General features: G+C 46.3%; 1 protein-coding gene across 1 annotated transcript in view; it reads right to left on the bottom strand.

Annotated features, from left to right (window-relative positions):
* Window positions 1–14037, bottom strand: part of CSMD2 (CUB and Sushi multiple domains 2) — a 655429-nt gene that overhangs the window by 166434 nt on the left and 474958 nt on the right. The window contains exon 26 of the mRNA XM_059070872.2: window positions 2350–2552. Within this exon, the coding sequence (XP_058926855.1) occupies window positions 2350–2552 (203 nt within the window). The remainder of the gene's footprint in view (window positions 1–2349; window positions 2553–14037) is intronic.

The following is a 14037-nucleotide window of genomic DNA, read 5'->3' as shown; positions in this document are numbered from 1 at the left end:
TCTTGTGTTAGAGAAAACATCCTTTCATTTGTTCAAGTCTTCCTGTGCCCAATGGTCCGGTTAGTGGTGAGTGAGCTCCTGCTGCATACACACGCTGTGCAGGAGTCTGATGGGCATGAGGTGGCACCTACCCTCTAAGAGCTTTCTGTGAGCTGGCAAATAGGTGGCCAGCTCCCAGGCAAGGCCAGGTGTCTGGAATTGGCAACGTGCTGAAGAAACAGAAGTTGAGTGCTGGGGGTGCCACCGGCGACAGCAATTTGTTCTGAATGGGGAGCTTAGGAAGAAGTGGCATCTGAGATGAACCTTGAAGGACGATAGGGCTTCTACGAGTTGGGCAATGCATGAGACAGCAGCTGAAGCTGCTGGGTGAAGGCCCGGCTCACCAGAGCGCCCAGGGACTCTGTCCCACGTGGCAACTGCAAGGACACATTGGAGGTCAGATAATGCAAATCCGTGGGGGAATTTGCCTGTAGGATGATGGGTTCTTTTTTTTTTTTCCTTTTTAAAAGCCATCCCCATCAGCTTGAGCACAGAGAAAATACATGTCTGGCTTAATTATTCCCGATTCTCCTCCCCGCAGAGAGTGGACTGAGCTGTCTCTTTAGCATTCTACTCTCCTTACTGCTGGGGTGTCCTTCTATTGCTTATCCCAGCAGTCTCCAAAGTTTGTTGCATGAAATTCTAGTCGCTTGAGATGGCCTAGAAAAAAGTTATCCATGATGAAATATGTTTGAGAATTGTGACCTACCAGACACCTTCCTAATGCATCTGCATTGGCAGAACAAATGTTCTCGGAGGCTCCGAATTACAGATAACCTCTTTAGGTCTGCCTCAACCTAAGCACCTTCCTGACGTGACTTGATCACACAGACTTCCTTTTCCTTTAAAGACCAATTAATTGTCCATGGAACTCCTGGGAACAGATGTTGGGAAATGCTTATCTAAAATGACTCTGTTGTCGCCCCACAGTGGGACCCTAACCTTAGGTGAGTTCAGTGTTACTCATTGGTTCCCGGGGACCCTCTCCATGGGTGAATGGGTGCGGGGATATCCAGTCAGAAGACTCCCAATGAACTCCACAAGGAGCTATCCCTCTAGAGGCTGGCAGCCTGCATGAGTGTTAAGTGGGCAAGTTAATGAGTACACAGGAACATGATCCTGGAGACCCTCATTTGCCACACACGCTGCTAAATGCTCGTTTCCATGGGGAAGACAGAGGCAGGAAAGAGCTAGAAGTAGGCTCTGTAATGCCATTACAGCCTGACCGGTGCTAGAGCTATACCCAACCGCCCTTAGCTGATACACCTACCAGGTGAGAGTGTGGAGGCAAAGCCACAGCCCAGGTGCCACACAGCCCCACTCTGGCATCACCATGGAAAGCCCCTCTCACATACACACAGTGGAGTAAGGAGATGGTAATGAAGACAGCTGCTGTATAATAAACATAAGCATAGACCGAGGCAGAGTCAATCGTGCAGGGAGATGAGTGATGGAAGAGGCACTTCAGAGGAGATGAGATGATGCATTGCAGGGAGAGGCAGGGCCAATCATAGAAACGAGCCAGTGTTGGGACTTGGATGTTTGAGCATTGCCCATTTTTGGTAGCTCTCTGTCATGCTCCTCCATAACTGGCTACCGCAGTACATAATTATTTGAATTTAGATTACTCATATTTGGCTTCCAGTCCTCACTGAGACGTGCACCAAACTAAGAACAAGAGTGTGTGACATGTCAGCTCAGCTCTTCTGTGACTGTGCTCCAAACCAGTGTCAGCTGTCCCTCCCCTGCCTCCCTCCCCACTCTCCACCTTTCAGCCACAGAGGACAGCCCTCCACTTCCGGAGCCCGTTATCCTGCCTCTCACACATTCACATGCTCTTTGCACCCAGGATGCCCTTTTCTCTCTTTCTCATCTAATAAGGACCCACGAATCCTCCAAGTCCAGCTCCATGGCAACTCTAAATCCACGTGACAGTTGACTATGCCCTCCCTGAAATACTGTCTTTTCTTCTGTAACTTCTACTCATCCTTCCGGTTGGAGCTTGGGCATCACCTTTCCTAGAACATCTTCCTTGATGCTCCAAGGTGACCATTATAGCTCACATTTCTCCCTCCAGATACTGGTTGATTTGTATGTCAGTGTTTATTCACCTACCTGTCTCCCCTCCCCTCAGAGTAAACTTGGCACAGATATCAGAACAAGCACTACCCATGGACCAGGCACAGAGCAAATGCTCAATAAATATCTTTACCCGAGTGGAGAGATGGAGGAAAGAAGGGACTTGAGGGAGGAGGAAGGGGGGTTACGGCAGGACTGAGGGATGGAGGCTGGCGGAAGGTGGGCACAGACCTGAGAACTGAATGGCAAAACCCTGCTTGCTGGTGAAGAAGTCGGTGCTGAACTGCAGAACGACCAAGCTGAAGGTGCTGTGCAGGTCCTTGGGCAGGGCCGGGCCACTGAGCTCCTTCAGCAGAACCCCACTCTCCACAGGCCCATCCCAGATGCGCAAGACGTCGTGGAGCTCCTCTGTGTCAAAGACCAGGAAGTGGAGTCTGAACGGAGAGAAGAAGCAGGTGGTCACTCGGGGCTCAGCCCCTTCTTTCCAGGGGCTTCCGGTCAGGCAACGTCATACACCTAAGAAAGACTTGCAGGAAGGAAGAGGATTAGAGAGAATTATCCTCTCAATTTCCATCCAGCCTGCTCCAGCCATTGGAGGTCACTAGAAAATGGGAACAAGGGTGAGGGAGGATAGATTTTCTGCATCCTGTTTATTATTATGGAGCTTCCTGTTGCCACTGTAAAACCCCACCCATCTCCTCAACTCTACACGGCAGTCCCCAGGCCTCACTCCTGAGCCCCTATCCATATCATTCTAATTGGAAGAGGATGCTGAGAAGGCAGGATCTGGGGATAAAGGATAGAGGTAAAAGACCAAATACTCAGTCAAAAGCCCAGCAAGTTATTTTGTGGATATTGACAAACTGACTCTAAAGTTTATATGGAGAGGCAAAAGATCCAGAAGAGCCAGCACAACATTGAAGAAGAACACATTTGGAGAACTGACACTACCTAATGTCAAGACTTACTATAAAGCTACAGTAATCAAGATAGCGTGATATCAGTGAAATAACAGACAAATAAATCAAAAGTCCAGAAATAGACTCATATTAATATAGTCAATTGATCTTTAACAAAGGAGCAAAGGCAATACAATGGAGCAAAGAGAGTCTTTTCAACAAATGGTGCTGAAACTACTGGACATCCACATGCAAAAATGAATCTAGACATAGACTTTACACCCTTCACAAAAATTAACTCGAAACAGATCGCAGACCTAAATGTAAACGTAAAACTATAAAACTCCTAGAAGATCACATAAGGGAAAGCTCAGATGCCCTTGGGTATAGTGATAACTTATTAGATACAATACCAAAGGCACAGTCCATGAAGGAAACAAGTGATAAGCTGGACTTCATTAAAAGTAAACATTGCTGCTCTGCAAAAGATAACAAGATACCCAAATCTGAGGGTGCTCAAATTCCTCACACAGAATGGCCTAGTATTTGCATAGAACACTCTCCTGTATACTTTAAATAATTTTTAGATTACTTATAATACTTAATACAATGTTAATGCTATGTAAATAGTTGTAAATATAATGTAAATGCTATGTAAATAGTTGCCCGCGCATGGCCAATTCAAGTTTGCTTTTTGGAACTTTGTGGATTTTTTTCAAATATTTTCCATCTGAGGTAGGTTGAATCTGTGGATCCTGAACATGCAGATATGGAGAGCCAATTCTATACAAAGAATTCTTAAAACTCAACAGTGAGAAAACAAATAACATGATTAAAAAATGGGCTAAAGTTTACCAGATACCTCACTAAAGAAGATATACAAATGACACACAAGCATGTGAAAAGATGTTCCACATCGCATGTCATCGAGGAAATGCAAATGAAAAAAGCAATAAGATACCCCCATACACCTATTAGAATGGCTAGAATTCAGAACACTGACAGCACCAAATGCTGATGAGGATGTGGAGCACAGGGACTCTCATCATTGCTGGTGGGAACGCAAAATGGTACAGCCACTTGCGAAGACAGTTTGGCAGTTTCTTACGAAACTAAACACACTCTTACCATACGATCCAGAAATTGTGCTCATCGGTATTTACCCAAAGGAGGTGAAAACTGATTTCCACGCAAAACCCTGCACACAGATGTTTAGAGCAGCTTTATTCATAATTGCCAAAACTTGGAAGCAACCAGGATGTCCTTCAGGAGGTGAATGGATAAATAAACTCTGGTACATCCAGACAATGGAATATTATTCCGTGCTAAAAAGATATGAGTGATCAAGCCTTGAAAAGACATAGAGGAACCTTAAATCCGTATTACTAAGTGAAAGAAGCCATTCTGAAAAGGCTACATAATGTATGATTCCAAGTATATAACATTCTGAAAAAGGCAAAACTATGGAAATAGTAAAAAGGTCAGTGATTGCCAGAGGCTAGGTCAGGGAGAGGGGATAAACTGGTAGAGCACAGAGGATTTTTAGGGGAGTAGAAATACTCTTATGATACTGTAATAGTGGACACAAGTCATTACACATTTGTTCAAACCTATAGAATATGGGCACGAAGAGCAAACCCTAATATAAACTATGGATTTTTGGTGATAATCATGTGTCAATGAATGTAGATTCATCAGGTGTATCAAATGTACCACTCTGACGGGGGATGCTGATAATAGGGGAAGCTGTGCAGGTGTGGGGCAGGGGGTGAATGGGAAATCTCTGTACTTTCAGCTTTGCTGTGAACGTAAGCCTGCTCTAAAAATTTAAGTCTTAAAAAAGGTGTGTGGGGGGGAAATAAAGGTCAGGGGTTATGGCAGGATCTTCGGGAAGCTGGTCCAGCTGCAGTGGGGGCAAGGGTGAGCCTACACCTCCGCTTCCCAGAGCAGAACTTGGATACCAGCCTGTCTCTGTCTCTCCTAATCAATTTTTTATTTCAGATTAATTTTAGGCTTACAGAAGCATTGCAAAGATAATACAGAGAATTCTTATAGACCCCTTACCACTTCCGCCATTGTCAATGCTTTCCATTTCCCTGGTACATTTGTCACAACTAAGAAACCAACATGGTACATTACTATGAACTCAACTCCCGACTTGATTTGGATTTCACCAGTGTTTCCACTGATGCCCTTCTTCTGTTCCAGGATCCAATCCATTTATCACTGTATCCTTTAAAAAATGTCTTTTAAAATTATAAAAATAAGATATGCTCAAGGCAGAAAAAGGCTAACAATATACAGATGTCCTGAATTTTTAAGAAGTCTCTCTCACACAAACCAATCTGTTCTCTAGAACTTTCCACTTGATATTAGGTTTGGTGCAAATACTTCCAGATTTTTTTCAATGTGCACACATATACCCCCCCCATGGGACTATATTTTACATAGTCTTATGTAACTTTCTTCACTTAATACTATATAATGGAGATATACATCTACTTCATTTTTTTCCTATAGAAATGTACATTGCTATATTTCATAATTTCACATAAGACTGCAAGGAACATTCCCATCTTTATGTAGTGTTTCACATTTATGTTAATATTTCAGTTGGCTTGTAGGAATACTTTGGTTGGGTGGACAGGTATAAAATATATTTAAAGTTGTTGATAAATCCTGCTCAGTTATTCTCTTAAGTGATTGTGTCAATTTACATTCCCCCTGAACAGTACTCATATGACTGTTCTCTCTAAACTTCACCTTACCAACATCAGCTATTACAATGTAAATATATTCTATATTAAAATACTTGCCCATCTGCTAAACCGAAATGGAATCTCACTAGTGTTTTAAATTTAGATAATTCAGTAAGGTTGCGTATCTCTGCATATATTTATTGGTCATTTGTATATCTTCACATCCTTTACCCAGCTTGAGTTATTTGTCTTTTTAAATTCTGTTCACACATTATAATTTTTATTTATTATCTTTAAATATTTGTATTTCTCTTTTACATATTTGTTGCTGACATTTTCTCCCAGCAGCTGGTATCTCTTTTTCCTTGAAATTTTGTTTATGGTGTCTTTTTTGGTATAGAAGTTACTCATTCTATGTAATCAAATGTTAATATTTTCCTTTAAGGATATTGGATGTCATGGTACGCTTGGGCGAACCCTCTTCTTCCCTATATGATTAAAAAGCAAAACTTTAATATTTTCTCAGCAGGTGTGTAGTTTCATTTGTTGAGGTTTATCGGTTCATTATTTTTTCCAAATGGACCCTCAAGTATCCCGCCACCTACCTAAAGTAGCCTCTTCCATGTCTATCAAAATGCTCTGCTTCTTTTCTCCTTAGCATTTATTACAGCCTATACTTTCTTTGTTTACTACTCCTCTCCCCAACTAGAACATGACTTTCACGAGCATGGGGGCAGGTCCTCTTCACTCTGGTAGCCCCACTGCCTGGGCTATGCCTGACCTTTCTGATAATGCCCACAAGTACCTGAATGAAGATGCCTGTGCCGGGATAATCCAGGCTCTCTCTCTCAACAGGTTTGAAACCTTGGCCATGGGTCTGAGTCTAGACTCTCCTCTGTTCCAGGGCTCCCTCCTTTGCCGTGACGGGATTCTAAATACTGAGGTACCAGGAGCTCAGCCACTCGGTTGATTTCAGTTTTCAGTCTCATATTTTGATATTCTTACAGGGAAAACTCCCCTTCGTATTTTTCCCCAAAATTTCTTAGCTAATTTCCCAAATTTATCCTTTCAAATTCCTCCAAATCCTGTGGATACTATGATTGAAATGGTACACTTATTTATTTATTTTAAAAAATTATTTATTTTAGGCTGCGTTGGGTCTTTGTTGCTTTGTGCGGACTTTCTCTAGTTGCGGTGAGCGGGGGCTACCCTTCGTTGCGGTGCGCGGGCTTCTCATTGCGGTGGCTTCTCTTATTGCAGAGCACGGGCTCTAGGCGTGCGGGCTTCAGTAGTTGTAGTTTGCAGGCTGTAGAGCGCAGGCTCAGTAGTTGTGGCGCACAGGCTTAGTTGCTCCGCAGCATGTGGGATCTTCCCGGACCAGGGCTCGAACCCGTGTTCCCTACATTGGCAGGCGGATTCTTAACCACTGCACCACCAGGGAAGCCCTGCACACACTGATTGATTTGGGCAAATTGATATCTTTACGTTACTTATTTTCCCCAGCCAGGAACACTGTAGATGTTGTAACTTATTTCGGGGTTAGTTCAGGTACTTTGGTAAAGTTTTATGGTTTTCCTCTTTGCATTCCTCCTCTTAAATTCAATTTTTGGCTTTCAGCTCCATTGTGAGTGGGATTTAATTATTAGTTACATATTTATTGTTGGATTATATATATGTATATGTGTGTGTGTGTGTGTGTGTGTGTGCATGTATTTCTTGTTTTCAGTCACTAGTTAAGTTCTAACAGGCTTCAAGTTAAGCTCTTGGATTTCCTAGGTAGACTCTTTTATAGATATAGGTGGAGTTTCCTCAGTACCAGAGCTGTGTGGGTTTCCACAATGGTTGTATTCTCATCCCCCTGGCAGGCCTCTCCTCCAGGGACTTCTGACGAGTGAAAACAGATAGGCTTCTCTTCAAGGCATTTAGGAGGGAACAGACTGGCAGACTGGGGCCCTACACTTGGTGGGAAGGGGAAAAGGAGCTCCGCAGGAAGCAGAGCAAACAAGCATCCTCCCTGCTGTGCTAAGCTGCCCCTGGCTTCTCTGCTTCCTCCATGGTCCGTGATGCACTGGGAAATCGGCAGCCGCCTGCAGGCGCAGACCAAGTGGTAGGTGTTTGGTGCTGCCGGACGTGCTCTCAGGGAAGAGAGGTTCTCATGGGCCAGGCTTGTCAGGGAAGGAAGGAGAAGACGAGGCTAGAAGTTTGGGCGGTGTGAAAGGCAGGGTGTTTTCTTTGGATGTAGTAACACAAGACAAGACCCAGAGGCAGGGGGGAGGTTAAGGTACCCGGGAAGACAGGTGACGCCCACACTGGAGTTCGGGTGGCGTGAGGATGTCATGGGGACAGAGCTGGATTGAGAGAGGGACATCAGTATTAGCTAGCAGAGTTGGGGTTTTATCCCCTTCTGGTTAGAGACCGACTGAGGTCCCTGAGGGGGAATAATGGAATGGATGAGTGAATTGAAGAATGAACAAATGAAATCTCTGAAGGACCAGACCGATGGGAAGTGTGCAAAGAGAATATGTACACTAGGTAGAAATGAAAGAAAACATATTTATACAACCCCTGTGTACAAGGCAATTTCACCTTATCCCATTTAGTTCTCACAAGCATCTTTATTTTGTAGGTAGCACCATTCCCCTCTTTAAAAATGAGAATACTGAGGCTCAGAGAGGTTAAATAACTTGCTTGAGGTCAAGGGCTGGTCAGAGAGCGACACAGAATTACATTATATAATTACAGTCCAGGTCAGACTTTGGCGCTTCCTCTCTTTCCCCTGACAACGCTGCCTGCACCTCCAGAAGGAAGAGGCTGTGGCCGAGAGCCAGGCCTGCTCCAGAGACGCCCCATCAGTAATCAACAGTATGCATGTGAATCATACACAAGGTTAAAGGGCTGAGATTTAAGATCCTTAATTAAAAGTGCCAATTCACTGCATTCACCTTAACTGATCTGTTAATCAGACAAAGTCAAAGGCTTGGCATTGGTGAGGTCAACAGAGGTGGGAGGACGAGGCCAGAGGCCAGAGGAGGGAGCCTGAGGTCTTTTGCATGCAGAAACCATGCAGCTTGGCAATGGAAATGAGAGAAGCTGAAGTTCCGGACCTCTTACTGCCTTCGTTTATGTAAATGCCTTCTGTGTGCTAGGTGCTGGGAGATAATGGCAAAGATGACAGACAGGGTATCAGCTTCCAGTTGTTTCTGGAGATGGGCAATACTCCTGCACACAGAACCCCATCAGAAGATTACCAGCTGTGGGCAAATGCGATGAAGCAAACAGCCGAGTGCTGAGATGGAGCCACCGGGTTAGACAGACTGGCCAGGAAGACCTCTCCACGGAGGTGACATCTAAGGAAGAGGAGAGGCTTAAAGGGAGCCAGTCACGTGAAGAACAGGGCAGGGCAAGAGGTGGTGGGACATATTCTGTGGATAAAGGGCAGCATGAGCAAAGGCCCCGAAAGGGAAGCAGCTCGGATCATCAGAGCAACAGAAAGGCCACTGAGGCTGTCCCTGGGCCCAGAGAGGTAGGCAGAGGCCAGGTTTCGTGGGGCCCGGTGGGTTGGGGAAAATTTTGGATTTTATCCTATGGGCTAAGGGACGTCACTGAAGGATTTTAAGCTGAGGCCTTACAAGATCCAATTTTCATTTGAAGAGCACTCCTGCTGCCCGGATAAGAAGAGCCTGGCAAGGGCAACGTCGGATGCAGGGAAATTAGCTAGGGGGCTACTACAGGTGCTAGTGACCTCTTTCATGATAAATCCTTGATGCTAGCCAGTGAAGCTTTGCCAATCCGACCACGTGGATGAAGACTCTTATTGAAGACTTTTTTCATCCCACAGAAATCAAAGTCTACAAAATGCTAATTGAGGTTCTCATTGATATAGGGATAATTCTGGGCCCAAGCAGACATTTGGGTTTGCCTGAGCAGCTCCCCTGCAGGTGACCATCCAGTCTCCTTCTGGCTTTTGAAATACTGAAAATGATCTGAGGATCCCGCGCCCACCATGCTGTGAGAAGGTGATCCTTCATCTTGATGCCTCGCCCGTTTGCACTCTTGTTTCTTTGGGCCACAGACACAACAGCCACGGAAGAGGGAGGGGGCCTCTGATGTGCATCACGCTGTGTGCTGAGAGCTGCCGAAACATGGAAGGCTGGGTCTTTGCCCTGGCGGCTGCTGCTGTTTATTGAAAGAGACACACGCAACACAATAATACGTGTAGGAGGTGCTGAAAGCGTGGGATAAATAAAGTGCTATCGAAATAACTGGATGAAGAAGAGACCTAATCATTTGTTGGAAATCTACGTGCCAAGTACTTTATGTATATTGTCTAATATCCTCATAACAAGCCTGTAAGTTGGAGCCTAGTTTTGCCATCTTGCTGATGTGGGAACTGAAGTCCTGGGGGTTAATTGGGGAGACTTGCTGAGGGTGGGGGGGGCATCAAACAGCTTGTAAGGGTCAGAGGGTGTATTCAAACCACCTCTGTCTGGGACCAGAGGCCTTTCTTTTACATCATCATCTTCTAATCGAGAGAGGCAAGGAAAACTTCAAGGAGGAGATATCTTTGAAGCAGTTTTGGAGAAATAAAAGCGAAGCACAAGGAAAGTGAGAGAGGAAGATGACTGCAAGAGAGAGAACAGTATTACAGACGCACACAGGGAAATTAGCTAGGGGGCTACTACAGGTGCTAGTGACCTCTTTCATGATAAATCCTTGATGCTAGCCAGTGAAGCTTTGCCAATCCGACCATGTGGATTAAGACTCTTATTGAAGATGTTTTTCATCCCACAGAAATCAAAGTCTACAAAATGCTAATTAGAGGTTCTCATTGATATAGGGATAATTCTGGGCCCAAACTCCCCCTCACCCTCTCAATCCACCTTTCCCACTAGGGCCAGTTGACCTTTCTGAACCACATATCTGACCAGTCATTCCCCTTTCCCTACAGAATAAAGTCAGGCTTCCTAGGGGATGCTCCAAGCCCTCCATGAATAGCCCCAACTGCCTCCTCCTCTTCCTCTCACTCTTTCCCCATCTTCTTCTCTTTCTCTGGCTTCGGGGACTTCCCTCTGCCTGGATGTTTCCAACCCCTACATGTACCCTCACACCACCTGCAGTGGCTTGAATGGTCTCCCCGCAAAAGATATGTTCAAGTCCTAACACTCGGTCCCTGTGAATGTAACCTTACTTGGAAATAGGGTCTTTGTAGATGTCATCAAGTTAAGATGAGGTCATACTGGAGTAGGGTGGGTCCTGAGTCCAATGACAGATGTCTTTCTAAGAGAAAGGAAAGGGAGATTTGGATACAGAGGCACTGAGGAGACGCAGGGAAGAGGACCATGTGAAGAGACTGGAGAGATGCAGCCACAAGCCAAGGAAGGCCAAGGAGTGCTGGCAACTCCCAGAAGCTGGGAAATGAAACGGATTCTTCCCTAGAGCCTTCAGAGGGAGTGTGACCCTACTCGCTCCTTGATTTTGGGACTTTTAGGTTCTAGAAGTGTGAGAAAATAAACTTTTGTTAGGTCATTCGGTTTGTTACAGCAGCCCTAGTAAACTAATATACCACCTGAAGGACATGTTCCAGTAGATTCCCCACCTCCAGTTGGTAAGCTTTTCCATGGGTTTTTCCATGCCCTCCCCATGGCCGCAATCTCGTGAGATGCTCCTTCTGTGTGGTCCTGTGTATCAGAGTCATCCATTGAATAACCTGTCTTACTGAGTTCCTTAACTGTTGTGTTTGTGTTTGTATCTTTGGTCCCCAGAACCAGGCCGGACCCATACTAAGCTCCTGCTTTAGTTGAGTTGATGAATAAGTGAATGGCTCATCAGCTTTCGGGGACGCCCATAGTTCAGCCAAACTCACCCACTGTCTGTGCTGTGTGTGCCACTTGGTGACGGGCAACTTAAATCCTATGTGCTAAGGAAGATACTTCCTATTTCACTGGAGGTTCTGACATCTCTCTTTACTGCCCACATCCCACCCCTTGAATCTATGTCTTTGGCATCCTATCACCACCATAGAGTTAGGACCTAGCTGCACACACCCTGGGCCAGAGATGGCTGCCTAGTTGAAAGCCAGAAGCCAGGGGGATGCTGCAGCCATGGTCTCACACTTTCCAAATACAGCTCTACAAGTCTTCTGACCAATATTCACACATCCAATCAATGAAGAGTAGGCAGTGGGTGCAGATACCACACCAGGCACTGGTGATACAGACAAGAACATGGCTTTTTTCTGCCCCTAGCTGTGGTGTGATAAGTACTACGGTACAGATACGCACAGAGAAGGTCCCACCTCAGGCCAAGGGGTGAGGCAAGGTCCCCGGAGGAGGGAACAACTAAGCTGAGTCTTGAGAGATGAACAGGATTTTCCAGATGAAGGGGTTGGTGAGGACTGTGAGAAGGAAGGGGAATGGCGGGCAGAGAAAAGAGGTTGTGCAAAGACACGGATGGGATGGAGAGACGGGCACCCCCAGGGCAGTACAGGTTCTTCAGGAGGACGAGAGCATGGGTGCAGGTGGGTGAGACCTGAAGCCATGGGTTTGGACAAGCCCAGGCAATAAGTATCAGCGTGGGCAGCACACAGAGAAGGGTGTCCTGGAGATCCATGGCTTTAAGGATGAGCAGGGGAGGGAGACTAAGAATGAGGAGTGGAGGAGGTAGAAGGTAAACCAGAAAAAGGTGCAGCCCAAGGAGTCCAGAGAGGAGAGGGGCTTCCCTGGTGGCACAGTGGTTAAGAGTCTGCCTGCCAACGCAGGGGAGACGGGTTCGATCCCTGGTCCTGGAAGGTCCCACATGCCGTGGAGCAGCTAAGCCTGTGCGCCACAACCACTGAGCCCGCGTGCCACAACTACTGAAGCCCACACGCCTAGAGCCCGTGCTCCACAACAAGAGAAGCCACCGCAATGAGAAGCCTGTGCACCGCAACGAAGAGTAGCCCCCCGCTCACCGCAACTAGAGAGAAAGCCCTCGTGCAGCAACAAAGACCCAACGCGGCCCAAAATAAATAAATAAATAAATAAATAAAAAGAGAGAGAGAGAAGAGAGACTCAGGGCAGGGCAATGATGTCCAACTGTGGAAGAAGGCAAGGCAGGCATGGCCTCTTCGGTCCTTTCCATGGTGCTGGGTCAGGGCTGGGGGCAGAGAGCGGGGAGCCCCGTTTCCAAAAAGGAGGGGCCTTGAGTTGGTCTCAGTGTCCTAAATCTGCCTGGGGTACAGCCTGGGCTTTCACTACTGACAAGTATGCCAGCTCAGCTAATGAGCCCCGCTGGTCTCCGGTCCTCTTTGCCATTCCCCTGGGGGTTTCCCGGAACCTCTGCTTGCTCTCTATGGAGCTGGGTCTTCATGTCAGATTGGCTGCCAATCCCTTTAACTGCAGGGCACCCCAACCGTGGGGCCATCCCTGTTCCGGGATCTCTGTACACCTTTTCCTCATGGTGTTCCCGCAGAGTCCCACCTTCCACCGCAATGTCCCAACAGCAGCTCCCCCACCAGGTGAGGGAGCCCCTTACCTGGCCCTCACTCCCTTACCTCTGCCCACCAGCCTACCACTAACAGTCTCCACAGGCTTTGAGGGTAAGGTTCATGACATTCAGCTTCAACCACAGGAAGAGATTTACTGCCAGAACTTTCATCTAAAAAGCTAGGAGAGCATCAAATCGTCATTGTAGGGGGCTGCACCCCTTAAGTGCTGTCCACAGACAAACTCGAGTCTGCGATTATGGTTTTCAGCTCTCAGTCTGAAGGAGACTTTAACACATTGGGCATTTCTCGGGTACTGCCCACCTCCACACTTAGAAGTGGTTCATCTGTATCCATCACACATTAGAAAAATGCAAAAACTAGAAAGGAAAAAAATCACAGCATCTTTTTATGTGGATTTCACTTGCCTTCTGACTGGGCCCCGGAATAGGAAAAGGCTTTGGGTGCTTCCAAGCAACTGTCACCACTGTGTGAACACAATGGATATTGCACCGGGAAGGGTCGTAACAGCGGACCCTTCCATCAGGGGGAAATGGCATGTGAACGAACAGCTGCTGCAGCGGGGGGAGGGGTCAGAAATCATTCCTGCCCCCACATGAGAACACAGCTTAAATTATCCTCAGTGACTTTGGAAATGACCATAAGAAAATAATACTTGTTTCACAAAAGGCCCCCCTCTGAGCCACGGTGCAGCAAACCAACAATTAAACAATGATTATAATAGCAGACAATAATAATTAAAGCTTTGTGCCATCCAAAGAGCAAAAACTGAGGAGACAGACCAAAGCTCAAAGCAAGCATTGGTGTCTAGAGCAGAATTAGAGGTTGTCCTTTCCTG

The sequence above is a fragment of the Kogia breviceps genome, chromosome 1 (assembly GCF_026419965.1).
Source record: "Kogia breviceps isolate mKogBre1 chromosome 1, mKogBre1 haplotype 1, whole genome shotgun sequence".
Taxonomy (NCBI): domain Eukaryota; kingdom Metazoa; phylum Chordata; class Mammalia; order Artiodactyla; family Physeteridae; genus Kogia; species Kogia breviceps.
Note: the sequence above shows the minus strand (reverse complement) of the source record. Positions and strands in the feature narration are given on the sequence as shown.